Source organism: Lagenorhynchus albirostris, chromosome 7 (genome assembly GCF_949774975.1).
Source record: "Lagenorhynchus albirostris chromosome 7, mLagAlb1.1, whole genome shotgun sequence".
NCBI classification, from domain to species: Eukaryota; Metazoa; Chordata; class Mammalia; order Artiodactyla; family Delphinidae; genus Lagenorhynchus; species Lagenorhynchus albirostris.
In genome coordinates, this window is record NC_083101.1 from 12656884 (window position 1) to 12683561 (window position 26678).

Below are 26678 nucleotides of genomic sequence, written 5' to 3' on the forward strand. Positions count from 1 at the left end.
ATAATCCTGTTCTTAAAGTAAAATGAGATAGTGAATACATATTAAAAACCTAGTAGCATGCCGGGAATATAGTACCTGTTTAATAAAAGCTGGCTATCACTATCACTATTTTTTTAAAGAAAAGCAAATGAGTTGCACAAAGGCAAATAACTTCTCCCGATGGAATTTTTAATAGCAAGAGATGCTAGATGTCAGTGAACAGTGTGTGGACGTCAGTAAAGACAGAGCTAGATAAAAAAATAAAAAGTTTTTCCCCTTTCACATTATTAATACCAACTATTAATGGAGGTCAGGCCTGGGCTTCCTGCTTTACCCATATTATTCATTTAATCCTCTCAAAAATGCCACAAAGAGAGTATAATAATCTCCTTTTTACAGACGTAGAAGCTGAGGCTCAAAGAGACTGTCACTGACCAAGGGCATGGAGCTAATAGTTCCGCCCTGTAGCAGCAAAACTGTTCACAGAAATGTGCCTCTAAGTGAGGTTTCTATATGTAAGTTTTTGCCTAATACAGCTAATGCCTAACCCACACTTATATCCAAATATGGCTGTATAATATAGTTGTTTTTTTTAATCTACAGGGTCTCAATCTGGCTGTTTCATTAAGACAGGTTTCCTGGTGTTCCTGTTGCAGGTCATAATACCAATCCACAAAGCAACAGGAAATCAAAATGGGTTAGAAATAAACAACCTTTGACAGAAAACTCACCCAAAAGCAGACCCAGTACACGTGAACCGGAAGACGACTCTATAAATAAACCACACTGCTGAAATGCTTAAGGCGTAGATTTTAATTGCACAGAAGTCAGGAAACTTCAAAGTGGAAGGTCAATAAAGGCAATCCCTTGGACCCTTTACCTGAAGAACATGCATATTAACACTCAGTTCAGCAGAGAAGTAAGGTCTAGGAAAGGAACCATTATGGGAGCCCAAGTATTATACAACAAAATGAACCTAGAAAAAAAATGCAGAAAAAAAAATGCAGCAGGAAATATCTGACCTTTGGATGCGGTCTTGAACTGGAATCTCAGTTTGCCCATTTACTAGCTGTGTGACCTTAGGGAGATCATCAGCCTCTCTGAGCTACAGTTTCCACTGCATCTTTCTCATGGTGATATTAATGAGCCTTTGAAAAGGTAATTATAACAATAATGAAACAATAGCTTATAATCATATAGTTATAACTATGTGCCAAAAACAATTCTAAATGATATATTGCATATATTAACTCATTTGAGCTTCATGATAACCTAGGATATATGTACTTATTATTATACTCATCTTACGGATAAAGAAACAGAGGCACAAGATAAATAATTTGCCCAAGATTTTATTTCAGGCACTTTTGTTCCAGAGTCTATGCTCTTAAACACTATCCTAGATTGTGTACATAAGGCAGTATAATTACTGGCATTATTTTTCCAACTGTTGAAACATTTTTTAAAACTACTTGAAGCACATATTTTTTATCCAAAGTCGAGGTTCTCAAAACTTGAATTTTCCTGTTTTTCCATAGAAGGTGCACTTTAATTTTGTAAAGAAATAGATGAGGAACACAAAGTCCTGGTTTATCCACTGTCCCAGCAACCCCTACCAATCCAGCTGTATATTAGCTTATGATATGTAGACTTTTATAAATGTGGGTGTGCACACACGCAGGTCCTTGTTGTATATAAAATACTTTCATGTGTTACCTGGTTCTCACAGTAACCAGGGTTGTGATAATCACCCACATTTTACAAATAAGCAAATTGATCTTTCATTTCCTTGAATGTTCTTCCTGCTCCAGGGTCTTCAAAAATACTGTTGAATCTACTTGGAATGATCTTCCCTCACCTCTTTAATGAACTACCTCACACTTTTCTTTCAGATTTCAGCTTAAGCATCACTTCCTCAGAGGATGCCTTCCTTGGCTATCTCCTCTAGCCCAATAGGTCAAACGTCCTATAGCCCACTTTCATAGCGCCCTGTACTTTTTCATAGCACCTACTTTAACAATACCAGTTAATATTGGTGTAGTTATTTGATTATTGTCTAATTCCCTCCATAAGACTATAAGCAGTACAAGGACTAATCTATGGTTGTCTTGTTCACTGCTGCATCCCCAGTCCCTACCACAGTTCTGAACATAGGAGACACTGAATAAATGTGAAGAATCCATGAGCGAAAGTCTATAAAGATTAAGTCCTTCCTCAAGGTCACAATGCCGGCACCAGAACTGAAATCTAAGCCTCAGACAGTAGGTCCTAGGCTCTACTTCCCACTGCTTCCATTATCTCTTGGTTTGCCAGATTTTTCACTTAGAGATAATAGGGCATGTTCTCTAAATTCAGTGCCATGTGAAGGCATTTACAGTATCTGACTCTATGCAGGATCATGTCCCTGGCACAGGCAAAGGAAGGATGAGACACTTTAACAAGTGGAGAAAGAGCTTTTGCCTAAGAGCTAGGAGGGCTGGATTCCAATATTCCTATCTCATCACTCCCTGTCAGCCATCCTTTTTAGATTCATAACTACCCTGTATTCAAAAAGCACTTGTGTAAGCTCTGCTGATGACCTGAGACTTGTATCAAGTCATTTCTTCTACCTAGGTTTTCTTTCCTCAACTATAAAACGAAGGGTCAGACTAGGTTTTCATTCTTTCTAACTATAAAGCTCTCCAAGATTCTGAGAATGCGAGAGAGTGGGGTGACAGGAAAAAGGCATCAAACTTAGAGAAGACCTGGGAAAGAGTGCTGGTTCCAGCACTTCCTAGGTATGTGACCTTCGATAGGTCAAAATCTCTGGGCCTCAATTTCATCTGTAGATGACAATAATATTTATCAGGGTTATCAGGACGATCGAATAAGATAAGAGCTGCAGAAGCACTTTGTAAATATAGACGGGCTATTCAAATGACAACTGTTTTGCCACTGGGCCGCACAGAGTAATGGTTAAAAGTTGAGGCTTTGGAATTTGGGCGCCCTCACTCACTAGCCACGTGACCCGATGAAGTTATTTCTCTGAGCTTCCCTTTCTCCAGCATGGGGGATTAAAAATACCTACTCCCCTGGGAGTAAGGGGCGTGGGTTCGATACTTGGTTGGGGAACTAAGATCCCACATGCCACGCGGCCAAAATAAATAAATAAATAAAGGGTCTGGACTTAATTCTATAAAAAAAAACCCTACCCCCAAAAGATTGTTATGAAAATTAATTGCTCCAGCCAGGTGGCAAGTTACTAAGTAGCTGTCCCTATTTAGTAAGCCCCGCCTCCCACCCTGGAAGTTCCTAGCTGATGAGATGAGCCCCGCCCCCAGACTCGCTCAGATCAGCAGGTCCCGCCCCCAGCCGTAAAGGTCAAGCCGGATTCGAATGGAACGCGTCCGGGTGTTCAGTCCCCCAGAGGTCCTTGAGTAGAGATCTCTGGCACCCGGGCCCCGCGCGCGCCTCGAGGCCGTGCCGAGGCCACTCACCAGCTAGCGCCCAGTCTACTAGGAAGACTCGCACGACCGCAGCGACGGCGGCGGCGCGGGCGTCGTGACGTCACGGGGCGGGGCGGCGGCGCAGGCGTAGTGCGTCACGGGTGGCCTGGCAGCTGGCGGCGCTGAGGTGGACGCGTCTAGAGGGTTGTCTGACCGTGGAGTCGGGGCTTTGCTTTGGGGGCATGAGCCGAGGGGACTACGCCGAGGTGACGAGGTGAGTCCGGCCGCGACGCGCCTCTGCATCTTAGCGCCGGCCCCGCGAGGGGCTCCCAGAGGAGGCTGCCCTAGAGAGACGGCTTCTCAGGCCCCGCCCCGGATTGTCCCGCTGCTGGCCCGGAAATAACAATCCGAGTAATGACCCATCGCATCTGGGAATTCGCGGCCAGGGATCGGGAAGCCCGGATTCCAGCCTTGACCCCACCGTTACCGTTAGCTTTTAGGAACAAGTGCCTGCTTCTCTGCTCCTCAGTTTCCCCAAATGACTGTTCGTGGCTTCCAGGGTCGTTGTAGCTCAGCGGGGGAGGGGGGGTGGGCGGGAGCGTTTTGTGAATTTTGTGAATATAAGAGGTTGTCGCCATTGCGAACCCAAAGGATTTTGATTGTCATGTGGCATCTTGATCACTTACCACACTTTACCGTTCCTCAAAAAGTGCTGTGCCGAGCTGTCACGTGTATTGTCATATTTAAGCATCATAACAACCCTTGAGATAGGGATAATTATGCCCTTTGTAGGAAGGAGGAAGAAACTGAGGCTCCGAGTGGGGAGGTGGCTTGTTTCATTCATTCATTCAGTAAATACTGAGTACCAGCCAGGAGCTAGGCAGTGTACTAAGTGCCGGGAATAGAATCATCAAAATAGGTAAGGCCCTGTCCTCCAGTGACTTACATTCTAGTGAGGGAAACAGAAGATAAAATAATATGTGATACATTGAGCTGGTATTATGTGGAAAGAAAAAGGTAGCTGTCATAGAGACTAACAAGATGCTCTGCTCTATTAGGGAAAGCTTTTCTGAGGAGGGGACACTTAAGGGGCAATCATGACTTTCTAAAGTCACAAAATAACTGGGTGCAAAAGCCAGGATTTGAGTGCCTCTTTTGGCCCCATATCCTGCACTCTTCCCACTAAAAATGGTTCCCTCGTGTGATACTATTTCCTGTTGGTATTAGTATCAGAAGGTTTTATCATTCAAGTCTCATCTCAAATGTCATCTCCTATAGGTCTTCCCTTTCCACTAATTCTGAAGTAGCCCATCCCTAGACTTTGTCAAATCCCCTTGCTTAACTGTGTTTGCGGCACTTATCACAAATTACATCTTGATTATTTATTTTCCTTTTGTCTTGTCCTGCCCCTCTTCCAAATATAAGCATGCATAGGGCAGAGACCTTGCTTGTTCACTGCTCTGTCCCCAGTACCTAGACACTGCCTGGAAAATAGAGGCTCTATAAAAATTTTTTGAATGAATGATCTGTAAGTAGAAGGAAAGGACAAAATATTTCGCCTCTCCAGTTTCCACACCTGGGATTCTACTTATGCCTGTTTTACCTTTCTCCCAGGAAGTAGGAGCAAGAGCTATGGCTCGTTCATCTCTCTATTTTCAGCACATAGTCCAGGGCTTAGCAGTTATTAGTTGCTTGTCTCACATTATGGAACAGATTGAACATGTGAATGAGAGAGGAAGAAAAATACCCTCATGTGTGGAGGTAGATAAACACATTTAACAAACAATTACCTTAGGGGCTGCTATGTGCTAGCCTGTATAAGCTGTGCTGAGTTGAATAAGAGGTAATGGCAGTGTTCAGTATATCAGCTGTTGTTATTAAGACGCAGTTCCTGCAACACTGATCTCAGAGGCACTTCTGGTTTTACAGGACATGTTTTCTCTAGCAGGGAGTTCTGAAGTCTGTCACAGCCTGCCATCTTCCCAGCCCCTTTATTTTCCTTCCTCTACCACATCATACATTAAAGCTTTATTTTACATCTGTTGTGTCATTTTTGGTCTTCTCAGCAACTCTAAGTTATAAGCAGGGCAAGGTTTATTATGTAAAGGTGAGGAGACTGAAGCTAAGAGTGAAGTGACTTCCAATGGAAATGCCAAAATTTGAAACCAGGCCTTCTGACCGCAAGGTTTTTGGTCTTTACATTACTCTCTCCATCGTAACCCTCATCCTCCTTTTGTGGCTGTGATATGAGACGTTTCAGGAACTAAGTCGGTAATAGTTTAAGCTAAAATTAATTGAATGCTTCTTAGGTGCCATGCATTTATTGTTCTTAATGTTTTTGGTGTATTAACTCAGTGAATCTGCATAGCTCTTTATTACCCCTATTTTACAAATGAGGAAACTGAGACACAGAGTGGTTAAGTAACTTGCCCACCGTTACAGAACTAGTAAATAATGGAACTGGAATAACTACGGAACAAGTTAGTCTCTTCTTCCCAGTGTCTCCCAAAATATTAGACATGATAATAGCTAATTGATTACTTACTATTGTTCTTCCCCACCCATACCCTTAAGTGTCATTAAGACTCCCTTTCTGGTGGTTTCCAAGGCTTATTTTTTGGGTGACGGTTGTTGAACTGGAGTATCATGTAGTAGTAGAGACTTTGGCCTCCTGCCCAGTCAGCCTCTGGCTTCAGAAGAGAAAAACTAGTTACTACACACAGAACCACACCCCTTTCACCTTAAATGGAAGCTTTTGCTCTCTGGCTGCCGGAGGAGCTGTCCCAAGGGAACTGGTGCTGGGGCCCTGTTTGTGGAATAACTGAAGCCTTTGAAGGACTGCCCAGGGCATGCCCTCCTTGAATAAATGTTTGTTGAATTGAATTTGAAGTCTCATGTTCACAACATGTTGCTCCTTTCCTGTCTGAATATTCACATTTCCTTTAGTATTTCGTAGAGATTGATGGAAGCAGAAACCAAAACTCTTCCCCTGGAGAATGCATCCATCCTTTCAGAGGGTTCCCTGCAGGAAGGGCACCGGTTATGGATTGGCAACCTGGACCCCAAAATCACAGAGTGAGTCTAATATATTTTAATTCATTACCTACAAAATTGGGATGCTTGTGGTGAGGATGTTCAGAAGAATTTTCAAGGGATATAGGCTATATTTTGGCCCTTTTATTTATGTTTTAATTATCTTTGAAGGGAATATGTTGTTTTAGCGTGTCATCTTGTCATTTTTCTTACATTTGGACTCTTCTGCTGCATAGACACAGACTTGGATACCCTTTAAACCATATATTACTTGTTTTTCCTGCTTGCCTAAGATGTTCTCCTAATTTTCAACTATTTCGAATCCTTGTACCCAGTGACTAGGAAATTATTTCCTAAAACCAGCCATGGGCATACTTTCATTCCCCAAAATGAAGGAACAAACAGAAGAAGTATCAGTATTTTCACAAAAAGGCAGAGAGGTACCACTTGACTCTAATTCATGTTAAGCAGCCATGGAACCGAGGAAAGTCAGAAGGAATCTTAGAGATTCCCCAGTCACTTTGGTTTTCATTCATTCATTAAATGATTTGAGTGCCTACTCTGTGCCAAGTGCCATGCTAGGCAATTTTCAAAGTTTCTAAATCTGAGGAGCCTTGTCTTATTAAAGTACAGAACCTAGATATAAAATAAAAGCTCAGAGTTGCTCTGATTAAAGGGAGGACCAGGTGTACCCAGTGCCTTTGGGCCACAGTCACCCTTTCTTTGGCAATCACTTATAGGACTTGTGGAGCACCCTTGAAAGACTCTGATATATTCCAGCTGTTTTATCCTACAGCAGAGGAAACTGAAGCCCAAGAGATAGAAGTGCCTTGTCCATGGTGACAAAGCTAATTGAATTGTCTTGACTCCCCACTCTTTCCTTTGTGGATATTATAGTGGAGTGAAATTTCTTAGCAGAGAGAATTGAGAGGTTTTTCCTTCCCCCAGTCGTTCGGTAGGGGCAGGTGGTGGTTGGTGGCAGGATAGCCAAGCGTGGGTGGATTGAGCCATTTGGGGTCAATGCTTGAAGCAAGCATGGGTTACAGCCTCAGTCCTAGAAGTTACTCCCTGTGGAATAGTGTTAAAAGCAAGGAGAGAGGAAACAAGGGAATCTGCTTAGAGGAGGTGTATAACAGGGTTGGGATTATGAGAGAGGAAAGAGATGTAAACTAACATATCAGGATCATGACAGAATGTTCAGTTCCTTAAACCTGCTCAAGCTCAAATTGGCTAAGTGTAGACACCGTTGGGTCCCTCTAGAAATTATGATGGTATTTAAGGTGTGTTGCCCCCTAATTATGTTACCTTGATCACGAGGGCCCTTAAATATAGACTTTGCATTTATTTTGGCTCTCTTTATGACTTATGGCTTTGAGGATGAATGTGTGAACCTGCCCAAGCTCTCAGTTAATGAGGGAATTAAACAGAGAAGCTGTTTCCATCATCTATAACCCAGGCTGTGAGAGGATGCTTCCAAGAGTGGTTTCCATTCCCACCTCTTCTTGTCTGAATGGAAATCTGGAGTGTGGAAACAATGTTCATTGTTTTATCTGGGGTTCCCTGTAATGATATTCTTGTTATAATTGTATCCTGCTGCTTGATAGGAAGGTTCAAATGGGCATCTGCCACCTCAGTTTATGTCATAAGTGGGAGTACGTGGATATTTTCTTTAGTTAGAGCATTAACAGGAACATTGAATCAAAAACTCTCCCACTGGTATCTCTGCTCTTCTCATATCAGGACAAAGGTGGACATCCAGTACTAGACTACAGATCAGGGCCTTGCTGACTCCACCTGTGACTTCCCACCTCTGTATTACCAGAGATCATTTCTACTGTATTTCATCTAGGGATTCCTTATCTTAAAATATTTTCTCGATAAACAAACTGATTTATTAAATTTCTTCTTAATGACATAACTACCAGTTGTAGCTTATGGTTAGCATGAAATGCATAGTGTTACTTCATTTAATTTACTTAATTACAGCAAAGAAACCTAACATTATAGTAAGGTAGGTCTCATCTTGTAGAAATATGTGATTTTCTTCCAAGTTTTTGAAGTACATAAACTTCTAGATCCTGTTCCTTTCAAGATGTAGGTAACGATGGACCTAGACTAATTATTAAAATGCAGTCATTCCCAAACGTTGAAGGGCTGCATGATGAAACTTGTGTGAACATGTGGTACCCAGCTTGTCGTCCAATCTCAGAAAATATTATTTGAATCCAAATCTCTAAAGTTCTAATGACTCTTGACAGATGTTTTTTAAAGAAAAAAACCTTTTCCACTCAGTTTTTCAAAGTTTATTTTATAATAATTCTATTCATCTTATGTGCGTGTGTGCCGGTTACTAATCTGAGTTGTGTTCAAGTTATAGTAGGATGTCCATCAGCCTCTTCTCAACAGAATACGCATTGCTGACCGACTGTCTAGCACCCTGATACTCTGTTCACTTTGTAGTTGCAATACTGACCATTTTAGGACCATGTTACATGCCAGGAATATCTGATTAACTAAATAGATCTTAGAGATCTGGATTTAAGGGAATGATGATATACTCTTATTTATGGAGGTAGCAGATTCCAAGCCTATGTTCTTTCCACTATATTTGGATTCCTCTCAACTATATTGTACCTCATAATTCTTACCTATAAAGTGAGACTGTTCAACTAAATGCTCTGGAAATGTCTTCTAGCTCTAATATTTCATTAGTTCCTCTTATTTAAGCTTGCAACAGTCTTGTGAGGCAGGTAGAACAGACAACACTTCCCTACTTTATAAGTAAAGAAAGGTAAAGGGAGTTGACTCAGTTCACTTAAGTAGTTAATGATAGGACTAAGTTCCTGGCACCTAATATAGGGCTCTTTGCACAAATATTCTAACAGTCCATGTAACTGGACAGTCATAACCTAAAGTATTCTATTCTAAATTTTTCATTGTAAGGACTTCCTTTAAATGTTATGGGACCCAGTCTAACTGTAAGAGTAAAAACAACAACTTTAAATATTATTACTAGTGCCTTCAATAGAGAAGCTGAACAAATTAATGTCTTTAGACATCTATTTTCCATACCATGGTTTCTTCTGAGAGGGTTAACACTGCTTCCTTTTTTAAATATTAAATGTGCTGTATAGAAAGCCAAATTAATAGCCACTGCGTTATGTACAAGGAGAAGTATGAGAGAGAACAAAGCAGTAGAAATTCTAAAAGAAAGAACATTCTGGATGGAGGGTGAATCATAAATAAAGGAACATAAGTAGGAATAAGAAGTACTGTTGGGCTTCCCTGGTGGCACAGTGGTTGAGAGTCCACCTGCCGATGCAGGGGACATGGGTTCGTGCCCTGGTCTGGGAAGATCCCACATGCTGCGGAGCGGCTGGGCCTGTGAGCCATGGCCGCTGAGCCTGCGCTTCTGGAGCCTGTGCTCCGCAATGGGAGAGGCCGCGACAATGAGAGGCCTGCGTACCGCAAAAAAAAAAAAAAAAAAAAGTATTGTTATGGATGAGTCGAGTATCAGGAAGACCTTTTTGACTAAAAGGGAGGTTGAATACTAAACGATAATGAAAATAGTAGTTGGAGAGAGAGAATGCTATCAGATTAAGGCAGGATCTATAAAATTTATTCAGACAAGTTTGAATTTCACGTAGAAGAGATTCGTGAGTGTTTGGTGGGAGACCAACATCATGAAAGTGATGTTTTAGTAGGAAAATCAGACATCAGTATTAAGGATGAATAGGAGGGGCAAAGACTGAAGATGAAGATTAGCTGCGGACCTGCCATTAATATCACCTAGATAGAGACAGTGAACTTGGAGACCACTGGGTGGAGTCTGCGAGATGAAGAAGGTGACTGAAGAGGAGCGGAGAGCTAAAGATGATCCTGATGTTTCTTGCCTGAGAAATGGAAAAGAATCATGTTCACACCAGCCAGCAGAATAGCTGGAAAGAGGCATAGTTTGTGGAGAGGAGGAGGTCAGGCCTGGCGTTATTAAGTAAACTTAAAAGCAATGGAGAGCCACCTGGGTGGAAATGTCCTTCGGAGGTAGACTTTCAGAGCTAAACTCAAGGGATTATAAACGCATGAGCATGTAAGAACAGAGTGTTTCCACCTGAAGAGACGCCCGCTTCTCTCCCAGCCCATTCCTTGTTTTTCCTCCATGACCTGTGCTGCTTCTCATGCTTTGGTTTGCATAAAACAGCCTTTACTATTTGTTTATTTAAATTTGAAACAAAGTAAGACCATTTAAAAACATATAAGGCATAGAACATAAAGACCCACCACATAATAATTTCTGTAAATTTATGAAAAAAATTTTCTCTAAAACAAATTGTGCATTAAAAAGAATCTTAAATGTCATTTCGTTGGCTTCCCAGTACCTACAGCATCACATTAAAATTCCCTCCTGCACACATCTTTCCCAACCTGTCCCCTGCCTGCCTTTTAGCCTCTTCACTTACTGTCTAAGAGCCCCCACTGTCTGCCGTTGGCTCAGTCTTTTTCACCTTTATGTCTTTACACAGGGTATTCACTAACCGCCTTCCCTGCACAGCTGGTCCTCTTCATCTGTGTGCTCACGTACATACCTCTGTGTGCAAGCTTCACACTTTTAAAATTGTTTGATTACATCTCTCTGTCCTCGAACCAGGATGTCAGGTCTTTGAAGACAGAGACAGAGACTTAGTTGTATTTGGATAGTCAAGTGCCTAGTACTGCAATTCTTGACACATTTGTAGGTGTCTATCTTAACCTAATCTAATTCATATAGACTAATTCCCTCTGTGCCATTAGGCAGGAAGGCCATTTTAAAGACCCATTACAGAAAACACTAATTATGTTGCAGAAATATGTATGGGACTGGTGTACTAATTCTCCGGCTCCCGAAGGCTGCAGGGCCCACATTTCATTAAGTGAAGCAAGGCTCTGATGAGTAGCGAGCTCTCCCATACTTCAGCAGCAGATGAAAGTGCTTGCAGATGTGAAAGCAAGATTCTCCAGGCTTTTTTCACTATCAGAGCTTGCAGTCTCCATCTCCAGGAAGCAAAATAGTAAACATTTCATTCCTTTTGTTTCGGTGTTCCGATAATTTCAAGAAATTATCAAACAAGGAAAGAAATCCTGGAGAAGTTGAAAGACACGGACCTAAGCAGATGTTCCTGGAATCTTAAGGTCGCACTTCTCGGGCAGAACGCATTTGTTAGCTTTTCAAAGAATAATCTGTTGGAGTTTTTTTTTTTTTTCCCTGAGTAAATTAAAATTCATTTCCTAGGAAATGCCGATCGCCTTACCTTCCTGCTATTAAGCAGAATGGAGTTAATGAAAAGATGACCGGCCCACAGTAGCCCTTAGGTTGTTTTTTTAAAAAAAGATTTGACCCACCATTTATGGCAACTGGTGCAGTGTTGAGGTTTGAATGTGTATAGTAAGTGGAAGATGCAGCTGTGAATTAAAGACGCTGAGAGAGATTCTTCTAGCCCATCTGCGCACTTGAGAGACCCACCCCTGCTGTAAGCATATTCAGAAAACCAAGTAAAACCAGAAATTTGCACTTTAGGTGTCTTCCTTTCCCCTGAAGAATCACCTCATTCATTCTCACCAGCAGTTGAGGTATCGTGATAGGAATTGAGAGTTTGGAAACTAGAGGGTTATGGTTGTTTTCTCCTTCAAAACAAATCTAAAGACCAGATTAATATCCACTGTATGCCTTGGGATCCTTGCCCCCTGCCCCAGTAAAAGACCTGTGTTATGTCTTCCTTGCTCCGCTGTGTCAGGACCTGATCCAGGATAATGGGCTTGCTTGTTGATGTGCATTGTCTCAAATTTAGTGTAGCTTATGATCCATTTCATCTCTTTCTGCCTCCCAAAGGAGATTCTTACTCAAGAATAAAATCTTGATGAGTTTTCTCCTAGAAAACAATGTGAATATGAATGTGGCTGTAAAGACAGCTTTACTGACTCCCTGTGGGATAGAATTCCCAGTAATAACAGATTTAGCATGTGGGCTGATACCTTTTTAGTATCACAGGGACAGCATTGTTTAGAGAAAGCCTTGACTCCATTTGAATAGCGTGGAGGATGCCAGGAGGAAGGCCAAAGGAAAAGGAAACGGGAGAGCTGTTGGTTTGTCTCACCCTTACATCAGATGACAGGAAGTCGGAATTGAGATTGGCCACAGCAACCTGTTAAGGCCACATCTGTTTGAATAACTTAAAAGCTCTATAGAAACCAAGTAAGTTTTAGAGAAAGGAATCCAAGAAGAGGGTGAGGGGCAGAGTGGCAAGAAAGAGCTTGGGGTAAACCTCCTGCCAGTAGTAAGTGCCTTCCTTGGCCAGCTAGATTCTTTATTCAGCCACACCAGAGCATAAATCGTATTGAAGCAACTGAGGTTGGGCAGTTACCTGCAGTGGGATGATTTATAGGACCGGCCAGGTTCCCCTGCCTGTGTGAGACCAGCCTCCATCACGTTGCGGTTCCACATTGTCCTGTCATTCGGTCACGTCAGGGATGGAAACTCTCAAGCACTTATGGAAGTGCCACTAGCTGTGGTTTGGCTTTTGGCAGAATTTGTCTAAAGTGCAATTTGGGGCTAATGATTAACTATGAACGCTGACGGGGAAGTCTTCCAGGATTGTTTTGTTGTTTGTGTGAATGTATATGTGTTACTTTGTTTATTTTTGAGGTAGGGTTGGCCTTTGCATTTGGAGTGTGAGTGTGTGTTTCTGATGGAGTTGTAGTTATTCACAAATACTATTTCATTGCCAAGAAATTGAAAATAAATAAATCGACACAATTTTTGAGCTATTCTCCAAAAGAAAAATAAATGGTGCTTGTGGGCCAGACAGCTGTTTGTTAGGTGTGGTTTTTTTGTTTGGTATTTTTGTGTTGGACAGACGCATAGCCATGACAATTCTAGTCCCCATTCCAAATAGAGGCAAACAACTCTGTTTGCCAAATAAACTAACACGGCAGTTTGGAGGAAGGCAGGGGGCAGTGATGTGAGATTTTATCCCTGGGGTAAATTATCTCCTGCTTTTATCTCGCAGGCTGACCAAATTCCCAGAGTGTCTCAGGGGCTGTTCTTTCTCCATAGATACCACCTCCTCAAGCTCCTGCAGAAGTTTGGCACGGTGAAGCAGTTCGACTTCCTCTTCCACAAGTCAGGTGCTTTGGAGGGACAGCCTCGAGGGTACTGTTTCGTTAACTTTGAAACTAAGCAGGTAATTGAACTTCTCCCCCTTTCCCAGTACTTACACTCTCATAATTATCTGTGCATCCCTCTTGACTACTAGAGTAGCAGTTCCTTGTGGGCAGGAGCCATGTCTGATTCATCTCTGTGTGCTGTGCTCTGAGTCCTAAAGGAGATCCTCGGTAAACAACTGAATTAGTGAACAGCTTTCAAGGTCTACCCTCCCCAGGCTGGCAGTCTCAGGCAGCTGACCTACTTTTCTGACCAGATGCTTTGGGATGCCCACATTAAGCACATGGACATGCCCCTCCCTGTTCTCTTTTGTTTGTTCCTTTAGTGGCTGGCCAAAAAGCCTCCTTTTCTTTCAGTAGTTTTGCCCCATGGTGCAGAAGCCCTCCCTCTCTGTGGTGAGCCGCCCACAAACTCTCTTTTATTTTTATTTCTTAAAAATGTATCCTTCTTCTCAATGTCTCAGAATAAATGTGGACAAATTTGAATATATACAGAGAAAGAGAACCTCCAGCTTCAACCATGATGTATCCATGTATCCGTATTAAAATTTAGTCCTTGGAGGGGACATGCATTGATAAAGGAATTGAATTTGAATGTTATTAAATATGGAGACACTGCTTATAGCTCTATAACTTTATTAGTCATGTGTGAGAATATTGCCTAGTTATTGTTTTATTAATAATAATTGTATTTGTATGTTTTTCTTACTGTAAAAGTGATACCTGTTTCTTACAGATGAAAATATAGATAAGTAATTTCATTTATTAGCCTAAAACCCAGAAATAATCAGTTTTTTAATATTTAGTTGTATATCTTTGTAGTCCCTTCTTCTTTCTTCACATTCATACACACATACACACGCACACAAACACATGTACACAATTTTTTAAAAAAACATGTGCAGCTTATAACACACAAACAGAATCATATATCCTATTTACCACTGAAAGAAAATTAAAATTTTTTCTGTCATCTAATACACATCAAGATAACATTCTGGGGCTTCCCTGGTGGCGCAGTGGTTGAGAGTCCGCCTGCCGATGCAGGGGACACGGGCTCGTGCCGTGAGCTATGGCCGCTGAGCCTGCGCGTCCGGAGCCTGTGCTCTGCAACGGGAGAGGCCACAACAGTGAGAGGCCCGTGTACCGCAAAAAAAGAAAAAAAAAAATAACATTCTGTATCATATTGTGGTTTCAGTGGTGTAGCTGTAGATATATGTAAAAATTCACTGATCTATATCTATAATTTTATTATTTAGACCTCAGTTTAAAAACTAACCAGTGTCACCTTTGATGACTGCATAATATTCTGTGAACGTATAGTAATTTACTTAACTAATCTCCACACGTGTCAGCAGTGCAGTGAACGTCTCTTTAGCTCTATGTACATATTTACTATATTCATGGAAATGGAGTGGTGTCAACAAAGGCCACAATTTTTTTTCGTAATATGACTGCCAAATTGCCTTCAAGAAGTGATGTGTCAGTATGTTCTGAAACTGTCTGAGAGTGTCATTTGTCCTTACCAGTGCTGGGAATTTTTTTTGTTAATTTCCCCTAATTTTTGCAAATGTGATAGGCAGTACGTGATTCATTATTGTTCTAATTGTTCAAGGTTTGTTTTGAGGGAACTGAAAATGTGCTCTATATAGTTAGCAGTTTAAAGTACTTTGTTCTTTCCTAATGAGAGAGCATGTTGAGGATTTTTATAGACAACTAAAATCAATGGTCATGTTGAGGACAGGTGCTGGGTTTTTTTTTTTTTGCGGTACGCGGGCCTCTCACTGCTGTGGCCTCTTCTGTTGCGGAGCACAGGCTCCGGACACACAGGCTCAGTGGCCATGGCTCACGGGCCCAGCCGCTCCGCGGCTTGTGGGATCTTCCCGGACCGGGGCACGAACCCGTGTACCCTGCATTGGCAGGCGGACTCTCAACCACTGCACCACCAGGGAAGCCCCAGATGCTGGTTTAAAAACACTAAACTTGAAGTCACAAAGTCTGTTATTTCTGACTCTTCCATTTATTAACTTTAGGCAAGTCTCTTTAACTTATTTTGACCTCAGTTTTCATCTAAAAATGGGGATTAAAAACACACACCCTCCTTACCTTTTAGGAAGTTGGGAGAATAGGTGAGGGTTTATATGAAAACACATTTGGCATTTAATAATGTTGGATACATGAATTTTGAAACAAGTTACAGAGATGGGAAATTCTTTTTTCAAACATTTATCAGCTGCTGGCACCTTATGACTGTTGATGCTACAGAATTAATGGAGAGTGTCATGCAAATTCTAATTCACTGAGTGAAACTTAAGAATAAAATGTCTCATCTGTCCTTCTGACTTTGCGTGCCATAGTGAGGCAAGGATGCCAGTGAAGAATACTTGACACGTAGTAGGTACTCAGATATTTGTTGAATGTCATACCGGCAGGATCCAGAGGAATAAGAGAGTCACTGGGAAAACCAGACTGGAATGTCCTACACTGAGCCTCGGACTCTCCTTGTTCCTCTTCCTGTTCCTTAAGGGCTTCTTCACTCCCAGTAAACGTGGGTTACACTTGGCCGAATGCCTCATGGATACAAATGGAGCAGAGAAGGCTTGGCAGGATGGAAAAGTACAGCCAGGCTTCCTGGGAATGTCCTAGAGTGCCTATTACCCAGCCTCAGGAATTCCTTTCAACCTCGTTGCTCCTATATCTGATGGGGACAGGGTCAGGGAAGTTCTGGCTCTGAAAACCAGGTGCAGAGATTGGCCCACAGAGATACCTTGCTCGTAGTCTCTTTGACTCACTCCTGCTTTTTCCGGCCTGGTTTCCTTCACTCCCATATCCTTTGAAGCCATTACTGTTTCTCACTTTGGATTCAGGGAGTATAAGCCCTAGTCCAGGATATAGTTTCAGAGTCCCTGGCGGAGTACAATTTCTTGACATAGTAGGTGCTACTCTAACTAACAGAAGTATGTAGAAAGATATCACCCAATAGGCCACACAACGGTCAGCTAATAATCTGACGTTGGTTGAGTGCTTACCATATGCTCCATGCTCTACATGCGCTCTTTAACTCCTCACAACCACTGAGGAACAAGCAATGTCCATATTTTACAGGTGAAAAAGATAATATCCAGAGAGATTAACTGACCTGCTAAATATTACGCTGCCAGTAAGTGGCAGAGCCAAGATTTGAATTTTTGTTTGACTGAGATTACAAAAACTCATACCCTTTTTACTATTCTGCCTTTTTTTTTTTCCTTGTAAACCCTTGCCACTTGTTTAACAAAACAGTTAGAAATTCAGCCATCAAAGCTAGTGAGGCATTTGAATCTTTGACTAACATTAATCCCTTTCCTGAACAGGAAGCAGAACAAGCCATCCAGTGTCTCAATGGCAAGCTGGCTCTGTCTAAGAAGCTGGTGGTGCGATGGGCACACGCGCAAGTGAAGGTGAGTCTAACAGACTAGAAAGACAGCATCAGCTCATCCTAAATGAATCTTCCGAAAGACAGTTGTCCACTTGCCCGTTTGCATCCAAGCCTCTGCACATCTGGAACAGCCATACTCTGGTCTCCTACTTGTATTTACCATGTGTGTTGCCAGATTTTTCTTTTGAGAAACATCTCAGGAAGGATTAAGTTCCTTCGTCGTTTCTCTCTGCATACCCACAGATTCTGTTTTTGATTGATTCTTCCATGTGACTGATATGTATACTCAGACCTCTATCATTTTTTTGGTGAGGGTTGTACTTTGGAGGAAAAAATGTATTTATTTTTAAAATTAGTTGCTTTAGGCGTTGTTAGACTCTTCCCAGCCTCTCAGTTCTTTGGAGAGTTTGAATTGTTTATTCTAAATGCTTGCGAAATGGGTAGTTTGTAAGAGTGCTTAAAGCACTGACATTTCCTTACTCCAGAGATTTTAAGAGTTATTTGTGAGACTTTGCAGTGTCTGTATTGACTCCAAGGCCCAGGCAGTGGTGAACTGCCATGTTCATCTCCTACTTGTTCTCTTGGGAAAATCTACAACCACTTTAAAAAAAAAAAAAAAAAGAACAGTCTTCTGTTACAGCCAGCACAGGTGAAGTATGTGCACTGGAGCAACCCCCAAAGTTGATTCTATTTCTCCTGCAGTGTGGTCTTTACAGACCTGTCTGCAAAAAGATTTGTGACAGCTAGATTTGGAGCCTCAGTCTTTAGCTAAATGAGCATGAGTTTTGATCAGAGACTGTACCCAACAAGCTTCCCAGGAAAGAGTCACAGAAATAGAACATTTGAGTTCAGTGTCCAAGCTGAAGAACGGAGCTCAGACACTTTGGATCTTTATGAGTATTCCAGGTAACCACAGAGCCTTCTCAATTTCTAGGACCCATTGCCTTAAAAATAGAAGCAGCAAAGAGAATTACCAAATGCTTTTTTACTCAAAAGAAAATCAAGTCTCATTTGCCAGACTGGCTGTCATTTTCTCATTCTGCATCTCATTGAAAAGACATGCAAGAGAAATAAATCATCCTTCGTTCTGTCTTTCATTTGAGAATCTCTGTGCCCTGCAGTTCTCTTCTCCTACACATCTTTTTGACCAGAGGCTCCTGATTGCTCTTTAATATTGTATTTACCTTTTAAAAGAAGTATATAATTATCTGACATCAAATAAACTACTCTTCCTGGAGAATGTTTTCTATATCAGTGGCTGAAAGCTGTTACTACTTTTCTTCTCCACTTAGATCTGTTAAGAGTTGAATGTTATGGTTGGTACTTTGCAAAAATCTAGCAAAATTTTAAAGTGCTTGGAATAAAGCAAAATAAATATTGTAAGAGGTGACGTATGACAGAATAAGAATGTGAGAGGGCAATCCTGCTGTGTGTCTGTACCATCTGCGAATTTAAAGGCTGAAATTCTTTCCCTACCAAATAAGGAGGACTGATGGCTAGATGGGAAGCCTCTTCTAAATTTCTCAGTTTATAACTTTTAGGCCAAAACTGTCTGGACGTCTACATTAATTCTAAACATAAAGCAGTCCTAAGATTGTCGAAAAATAATCTAACGATACACTGATGGTATTAGGATTTCTGAACACATGCACTGCAGTAGAGGGCTGGTTTCTGCCCAGGTGAGGTAATTTGCCTTTTTCTTACTTGCAGAGATACGATCATAACAAGAATGATAAGGTCCTTCCGATTAGTCTTGAGCCATCCTCAAGCACTGAGCCCACTCAGTCTAACCTAAGGTAAGAAGGTGCACTACAGGAAGACGCATGCAGGTATGCAAGAGCTTGAGCCATCTCTTCATTCTAACCTTCATTCCGGTTCTAGTAAACCTGCGGACTCTTAATTTAGAGTAGAATCTACTAACTTTTGACACGCTGAGAAGTGTGTTCAGTTAGTCTCCAGAATGTATACATTTCACCTCCTCCCATACCCCTAAGAGTGTGTACCAGCCATTTACAGAATTGATACACTCAGAAGAGGCTGGGTGTACTTACCATGTACCTGCCATTATACTTGGCACTGGGAATGCAAAGGTAAAGCAGATTCAGTCCTTGCCATAAAAACAGGCATTTTAATAAGGCCTTGATTATCTTCAGCATTTGTCATCATACACGAATTCCTCCCCAGCTATGAGTTCCTTTATACAGAATTCGGGTTTGTAGCACTTTAATTTTATCTACAATTTCAGCAAATATAACAGTTTTGGTTCTAGTAAGTACAAATTATCATTTCCTTCCTTGGAGTTAATTCAAAACAGAAGGAATTGAGGGTTGAGTAGAGAAAGCGGAAGTTAAGTAGATGGGTGAGCAGAAGTAGAGGGGTTTACTTTGCATCGTAGCCTAGGGAGAAATGTTAACAATAACAAAAGCCAGGATTTATTGAGCTCACTATGAAGCAGGCTCTGTGCTAAACACTTTACATGCCGTATGTCATTGAATTATAAAAATTCTGGTAAAAGTACAGTTGTACTCATTTTGCAAATGAGGAAACTGAAGTTTAGAGAGGTAAAATATCTTGGCCAAGATCACGCAGGTAGCAAATAGCAGAGTCCAGATTCAAAGACAGGTTTACTGGACTTAAACATTCAGTCTTTTAATTACTGCTTTAAAGAAACTCCAGGCTGTAAATGCAGGACTACTGTTCTAAAGCCTGTTCCAGGGGCGGGGAAGAAGATAGGTGAAAGATCATCAGTGTTCCATAAGGATCAGAAATCAACATGTCTATATGGGGAAAGAATCGAAAAAAGAGTGGAGATATATATATATTTGTATAACAGATTCACTTTGCTGTACACCTGAAAGTAATACAATATTGTAAATCAATTATACTCCAATAAAAATGAAAAAAAGGGCTTCCCTGGTGGCGCAGTGGTTGAGAGTCTGCCTGCCGATGCAGGGGACACGGGCTCATGCCCCGGTCCGGGAAGATCCCACATGCCACAGAGTGGCTGGGCCCGTGAGCCATGGCCGCTGAGCCTGCGCATCCGGAGCCTGTGCTCCGCAACGGGAGAGGCCACAACGGTGAGAGGCCCACGCACTGCGAAAAAAAGAAAAGAAAAAAAAAAAAGGAAATCAACAGTGTCATGAAGTCAGGAAAGTGATGCCTATTTGGACAGAGGGCCAGACAGGGAAAAAAAAAACCTTTCCTGTATATTTGCACCAAACAAAACAGATGTACAAGCATCTCATTAAACTGCAGGGGAAGGTGATCCTGAAATGTTTTCAGGAGCGATAAAATTGGTAAATTAAAATTAATTTTATAGTTACTAATTTGTCTAATATCATTGATATTTCTTAATTTTGTGCTGCTTTATTTTATACTCCCAATTTTTTTTTTTTTTTCCCTAACCAATGACTTCTGTAGATTCACTGGGAACTTATTTCGGCTATCCTATTTTCCCCACGAGAGTAAACCTCCTTGATCATAGATTGGTTTCATGGAGGTTTTCATAAATCTAACTCCTGTTAGGAAGGGACGACTGCATTTATGCTTGGTGATCTCCATGGTACAGTGAACATGTCTTTAGTTTCTTATTTTCACTGTTTGCTCTCTTTACTAGATAATCTAGCCTGGTGTTTTCCATTTATTTTTTAATCCAGAGAACCTCAGTTTACATCTTTCGATTAACATCTATGCCTAATTAGAGAAGGTTGTTTTCCCTGTGACTCATACAGAATGAATGGCTGGCTGTTAATTTTCCATTAATGGAAAAAGGTGCTGGAATGCATCTCAGTGAGACCTCAGAGTTCTTTTTTTTTTTTTTTTTTTTTTTTTTTTTGCGGTACGTGGGCCTCGTTGCGGAGCACAGGCTACGGACGCGCAGGCTCAGCGGCCATGGCTCATGGGCCTAGCTGCTCCGAGGCATGTGGGATCTTCCCGGACCGGGGCATGAACCCGTGTCCCCTGCATCGGCAGGCGGACTCTCAACCACTGCGCCACCAGGGAAGCCCCCAGGGTTCTTTTTTATTGCAACTTAGTTTTTTAATTTTACGTTGCCGGTGTAAAATCATGAGTATGTGCAGATGTATGCCTTTTGAGGATCTCTAAAAGGCCATGTGCACATTCCCTCCCAAGTTTCTGTCCCGGACTGTAGACCATTGACAGCATCAGAATGGAAAATAAAGGGAGTCGTGGGCCAAAAAATACTCTGCCTAAGTGCTTTGCATTCTGGTCCAGGGATAGCAGTGACCTTGATCAGAAGGGAATTCCTCACAACTTCTGCAGTGTCTCCTCACCCCTTCTCTCTAATACATGGCTACTCAGCTCCCAACCTAATGGAGAGGAAAAAACAAGGACTTTGATGATAAACTGGGCTTGAATCCTGGCTCCACAATTTCTTAGCTGTGTGAACCTTGGGTGAATCCCTACCTCTGTGCATTTGTTTATCTGTAAAATGTGGATCAAAACCCTTGCAATATTGTTGCAAGGATTAGAAACAATATAAGTAAAATGCTGGACCACTGCCTGGCTCATTGTAAGCACTCTAAATGATAGCCTAAACACACATTTGTCAGTAAACAGGGACTTTGTAGGAGTTCCAGGATTTTTTTCCCATTATTATTTAGTGATTCAGAAGGTGGTACGGTATAATATAGCTCATAGTATAGCTCTGGAGTCCAATTGTATTCAAATCTCAACTCTGCCACTCACTAGCGGTATAACACTAGCTAAGTTAACCTTTCTATGCCTTGTTTTCTTTATCTGTAAAGTGAAGAATATAACGTACGTGAATCATTTCTTCCATTTTTTCTAATTGTGGTAAAATACGCATAATATAGCATTTACCATCTTAACCATTTTTAAGTGTATAGTTCAACGGTATTAAATACATTCATAATTTACAACCAGCACCACCATCTGTCTCCATAATTCTTTTCCTCTTGTAAAACTGAAGCTCTACACCCATTAAACATTAACTCCCCATTCCCACCTCCCCCAAGCGCCTGGCAACCACCATTCCACTTTGTGTCTCTGTGATTTTGGCTACTCATTTAAGTACCTCATGTAAATGGAATCAAACAGTATTTAACTTTTTAACGTTTGTTTAACTTAGCGTAATGTCCTCCAGGTTCATCCACATTGTAGCATATGTATATACCATATTTTGCTTATCCATCCATACTTCGATGGACACTTGGGTTGCTTCCACAGTTTATTGTGAATAATGCTACCATGAAAAAAACAATGCTACCGTGAACATGAGTGTACACATCTCTTCCAGACTCTGCTTTGAATTCCTACACAAATTATTTTTGAGTGCCTACTATCTACAGACACTAAGGTGCTGATCAGTGTTGGTGTCTGAGGTTTAAATGTAGCAATATGCAAAGTACTTCTAACAGTGTCTTACAGAGAAAACTTAATAGATGGACCAGACTTGATCTCTTTCCTAAAATGAGAACATTAATTGTTTTTATATGTGTTTTCTGTGAAATGCTTGCATGTTTGTGTTTGAGTATCTTGTTGCTACTCTGATATGCTTAAGAGGCACAAAGAAGATGAAAGACACAGGTATTCTCTGAACGTACCCACTCTGATCCTCTGCTGTCCTTTTTCCAGTGTCACTGCAAAGATAAAAGCCATTGAAGCAAAGCTGAAAATGATGGCAGAAAACCCTGACGCAGAGTATCCAGCAGCACCTGTTTATTCCTACTTCAAGCCACCAGATAAAAAAAGGACTACTCCTTATTCTAGAACAGCTTGGAAATCTCGAAGATGATGGTTATGAATTACCATAACAGCAAAAGCAAATTGGTGTCCACACCTGAAATCCTCTGCCTTTGTGCTTGTAGCTGTGAATGGTACTATCCGACAGAGCACAGTCACATGTTGGAGTTTGGTAACATACCGTCTTTGGATGTTCTTATGGATGTTTCTTCCCTGAAGTATGTGTGGAATTGAGCATCATCCAGAATAAATAGGATTGTGTCCAAAACTGTGATTTGAACACTGGGATGCTCTAGTTGGCTGGTTTGTTTGGATTTGTAACTCCAGAAACAGTATATAGTGTGCCAGAGAGAAAGGCGAACGCAAAAAACGTTACTATTTAAATCAGGAAACTTAAGTTATTAATATCCGTCTTAAAAAAACAAACAAAACATTTTCCTGTACTCAAGTGTCTTTACAACATAAAGAAGAAGTAAAAGACAGGGAGGGAAGTGAGAGATTTTTGAATCGTGTTCAGAACTGCTGTTCCAGAATTCTCTATGGAAATCCCTCCAACTGGACTAAAAGAAAAGGTTCTTGGCAAAAAGAGCTGTTTCTTTGAGCAAACGTTGTGGTAATATGTTTAAGAATTATGCTTATTGTTTCAAAATCCCAACTAGGAAAACATGGTGTATATCTTAAAAAATTGTTTGCATTGACAAAACTGTAGAATGAAATTTAGCATTTTATACCACAATGGAAGTTCTGTTTGGAAATCCAGTTTTTCTACTGGGATCATTTTTTAAGAATCTAAATAATCCTGCCTCTATAATACCAAATGTCATTATTAATATGGGACTTTTAAAATTGCATTTATTGCATGAGATTGTTTTTAATAGCATGAGGATGTTCTATTTGGAATTGTATCATGGTCAATCTAAATAGAAAAGCAAAATTTCTTTGAAAACTTAAACATTGCTATATTGATCTCTAACAGACATGTTATTTATTAATAATTGTGTAGAGGTCTGAGTAGGAGAAATCAAATTCTCCTACGTGGGGTGAGGTGGGGACACGCAGTGGACACGGAAAGTCAATGGAGCAGGCGCTGCTCTGGCACCTGTAGAGATTGTAATGACCTCATGTTTTATGCGGCTTTTAAAGGCTTGGAAGACTGCATGACTTTAAAACGATTCTTCCTTTTTAGAACCTACTTCTCCCTCGATATTTTTTGCCTCTGTGAACATTTTAAATATAACAGTAGAGAAAGAAAAAGAAAGCAACAGATTTGGGAGTGTGTTTCTGTCAGCAGTGTTGGTTGGTCATTTTGGTGCAAGGTTGACAGACTGTTTCATTGGGCAGCACCATTGCTTCTTTACCAGGTAAATCATTTTGTTACCCAACGTGCCACTCTTAGTGAGTACAGACTGTTTACCGTCATTTTTCCTAGCAAGAGGAAGCTTTCATTATAGGAACTTAAGTCTTCCTATGAGCATAAATGAATTTAAGACACTTGAACCAAAACTTCAGCATAGTGAGGTTTCAGAATTCACAGAACCGGTTCAGAGAAATTCTTATCACCTTTCCCAAGGTAAAGCTTTTCAGATATCTTTAAATGTTAAATACTTCCTGCATTTATGAGCTCAGTCTAAGATGCGAGTAACTCTCTTTCCACTTGGGGGATAGGTCAGGGAGGAAGGAGCATTATCTCCCTTTTTTCTGGTGACTTCTGAGAGCATAGAATTCACCATTTTATCCTTAAGTCCTCAGAGAGTTATGGTGGAGTAGGACTTAATTAATGCAAAATAGTCTTCTATTTTTAATAGGAACTTAGAAAATACTTAACTTTGAATTATCTAGAGTTGTTTCCTTTAGAAACCAGAGCTATTTATTTGTATTTAAAGCAATGTTTGTTATTTGTACCGATTCTTATTCCTCTGTGTGAATAAATGCAAGACGGTGTCTGCGGTTGTGTCTTCTCTTGTCCGTCTCCTGCAGTGAAGACCACGGCTCTCGGAGAGGCTGGTTTCCCCTCAGGACGTGGGCCGGCGTGTCCAGGCGGGGTGCTGTTTCTAAGTGCCTTCTCAGACCTCAGAGGCAGTTCTGTCCACCTTTTCTGCCTGCCTACTTCTGTTAGAGATGAGTAAAGAGACTAGCTGTTCTCACTATAAATCTATTTGAAAAGAAGTTGTTAATGGAAGTCCCCTGAAGTATGATAATGTGCTTAGGCCCTCTTTCAAAAGTAGGGGTTTCAAAAGAATAAATGTGTGTGTCATAAATATGCTGAAAGCGGTTTGGTAAAACGCTTCTAAAATATAAGTGTTAATTGGTCAACTGCTATGAAGTTACCTGTACTTTAAAATTATTTATCGGTTTACTGTTTTGCTAAAGTTAAGTCACAATTTTGATTTATACAAGAGTGAAGAACTGAGGGAACTACCTTCTTAATCTCAGCTCCTATTTTATCAAATGCAAACTGTAACCCTACCCAGTTGATTTTCTATAATTGGCATCTCAGTATTAGGGAAAAGAATCACATGAGGAAAGATTTTTCAAAGCATATCAAAAATCAACAGCCAAAGTTTTTAAAACCATATATTCTAGAGCTGTCCCTTGTCCATTAAGGTATGTACAGTTAATTTCTAAATCACCGAGTACATCTGTGTTTTTTTAGTACTACCATATAAAATAATAGGATTAATTCTTACCTTACAAGTTAATGTTAAATATTTCCTTTATGTAATCATTATGTTCCTAAAATATGATTTGACTCCATCATATTTATCCCTGATTTCTCTTTTTCTCTTCTGCTCCTCCTACCCAGTCCTCCAACAAATCCTGCCAAGTCTGCTTTCAAAATACATCTTGAAAAAACAAACAAAAAATCTTGAATCCAAGCACTTTCACCACGTTTCAGCGCTACCATTTTTGTTCAAACCATTGTCATCTCTTGCCTGGGCTGTTGCAGTACCTTCCTAATTATCTCCCTGCCTCCACAGTAGCCAAAGCTATCCTTTCTAAATCTGAGTGTGCCATTCCCTTCTCAAGGGCTTTCCATCACACCTAGAATAAAATCCAAAGACCTAAATCCATAGGCCCTAAATGACCTGTCGCTGACAACCTGCCTGACCCTACAGCCTACACTGTGCTCCAGCCACACTGGCCTTGCTGTTCTTTGGATACAGGGAGCTCCTACCACGAGGCCTTGGCATTGGCTGCTCACAGAGCCCACACTCCCTCATTTGTTCAAGTCTCCATTCAAAGGTCAATGTCCAACGCAAGAGGGAAGACATATGGGAACATATGTATATGTATAACTGATTCACTTTGTTATAAAGCAGAAACTAACACACCATTGTAAAGCAATTATACCTCAATAAAGATGTTAAAAAAAATAAAATAAAAAAAGAAATAAAAAAAAAAGGTCAATGTCCAAGAGGCTACTTGACCTCCCTTTCTAAAATCACAGCCCTGTCACTTCCTAATCCTTTTCTCCTTCTTTATTTTCTAAATAGGCCTTATCACTACCCAACGTCATAAATAAACTCATTTTCTCTCTTTTTCTTTTTTCCGTTAGAATGTAAGTTCTATGGAAGCAGGATTCTCTTCACTGCTGTGTCCCCAACATTGGAAACAATGCTAGGTATGCATAGAGGCTTAATAAATATTTGTTGATGAAAAATCAGAATCGTGGTACTTGAGAACTGAAGGACCTTGAAAGGCCATCCCAGGTAGCCCCCTCACCGTCCAGATGGAAAAAACACAAACCCAGAGAGACAAAGTGACTTGGCCAGGATCATGTAGTTAACGGAAGAACGTTAGGTCGAATCCTAGTCCGGTGTTCGTTGCATCAGCAAACTGGCCTGTGTCCTCTTCATACAGCCCACAGAGCTAAGAATGGGTTTTACGTTTTTAAATGGTTGAGG

General features: G+C 40.9%; 2 protein-coding genes across 7 annotated transcripts in view; one reads left to right on the forward strand and one right to left on the reverse strand.

The window, feature by feature from the left end:
- Positions 1-3765, reverse strand: part of MRRF (mitochondrial ribosome recycling factor) — a 52572-nt gene extending 48807 nt beyond the window's left edge. The window contains exon 1 of one of the 4 annotated variants that reach the window (XM_060154416.1): positions 3456-3765. The gene's annotated coding sequence lies outside the window, so the exon portion shown is untranslated. Of the gene's footprint in view, positions 1-710; positions 849-1001; positions 1125-3455 lie in introns of those variants that run through there. The other 3 variants (XM_060154415.1, XM_060154414.1, XM_060154413.1) reach the window with 3 other exon arrangements.
- On the forward strand, positions 3537-24731 carry RBM18 (RNA binding motif protein 18). Of its 3 annotated transcripts, none has more exons than XM_060154419.1 (6): positions 3537-3678; positions 6361-6479; positions 13525-13651; positions 16985-17071; positions 18760-18845; positions 22666-24731. In XM_060154419.1, the coding sequence occupies exons 2-6, from the start codon at positions 6367-6369 to the stop codon at positions 22823-22825; spliced, it is 573 nt and encodes a 190-aa protein (XP_060010402.1). In that variant the 5' UTR covers positions 3537-3678; positions 6361-6366; the 3' UTR covers positions 22826-24731. The 3 variants fall into 3 exon arrangements, with proteins under 3 accessions (XP_060010402.1, XP_060010401.1, XP_060010403.1); XM_060154418.1 differs by having other exon boundaries at positions 3542-3678; positions 6351-6479; XM_060154420.1 differs by lacking the exon at positions 3537-3678 and having other exon boundaries at positions 6366-6479; positions 13478-13651.
- Positions 24732-26678: the final 1947 nt, after the last annotated feature.

Coding starts and splice junctions, on each gene's coding strand:
- RBM18 (XM_060154419.1), top strand. CDS start 6,367: ATGGAAGCAGAAACCAAAACTCTTCCCCTGGAGAATGCATCCATCCTT. Junction 6,480..13,524: donor CTGGACCCCAAAATCACAGA/GTGAGTCTAATA, acceptor CTTTCTCCATAG/ATACCACCTCCTCAAGCTCC. Junction 13,652..16,984: donor TTAACTTTGAAACTAAGCAG/GTAATTGAACTT, acceptor TTTCCTGAACAG/GAAGCAGAACAAGCCATCCA.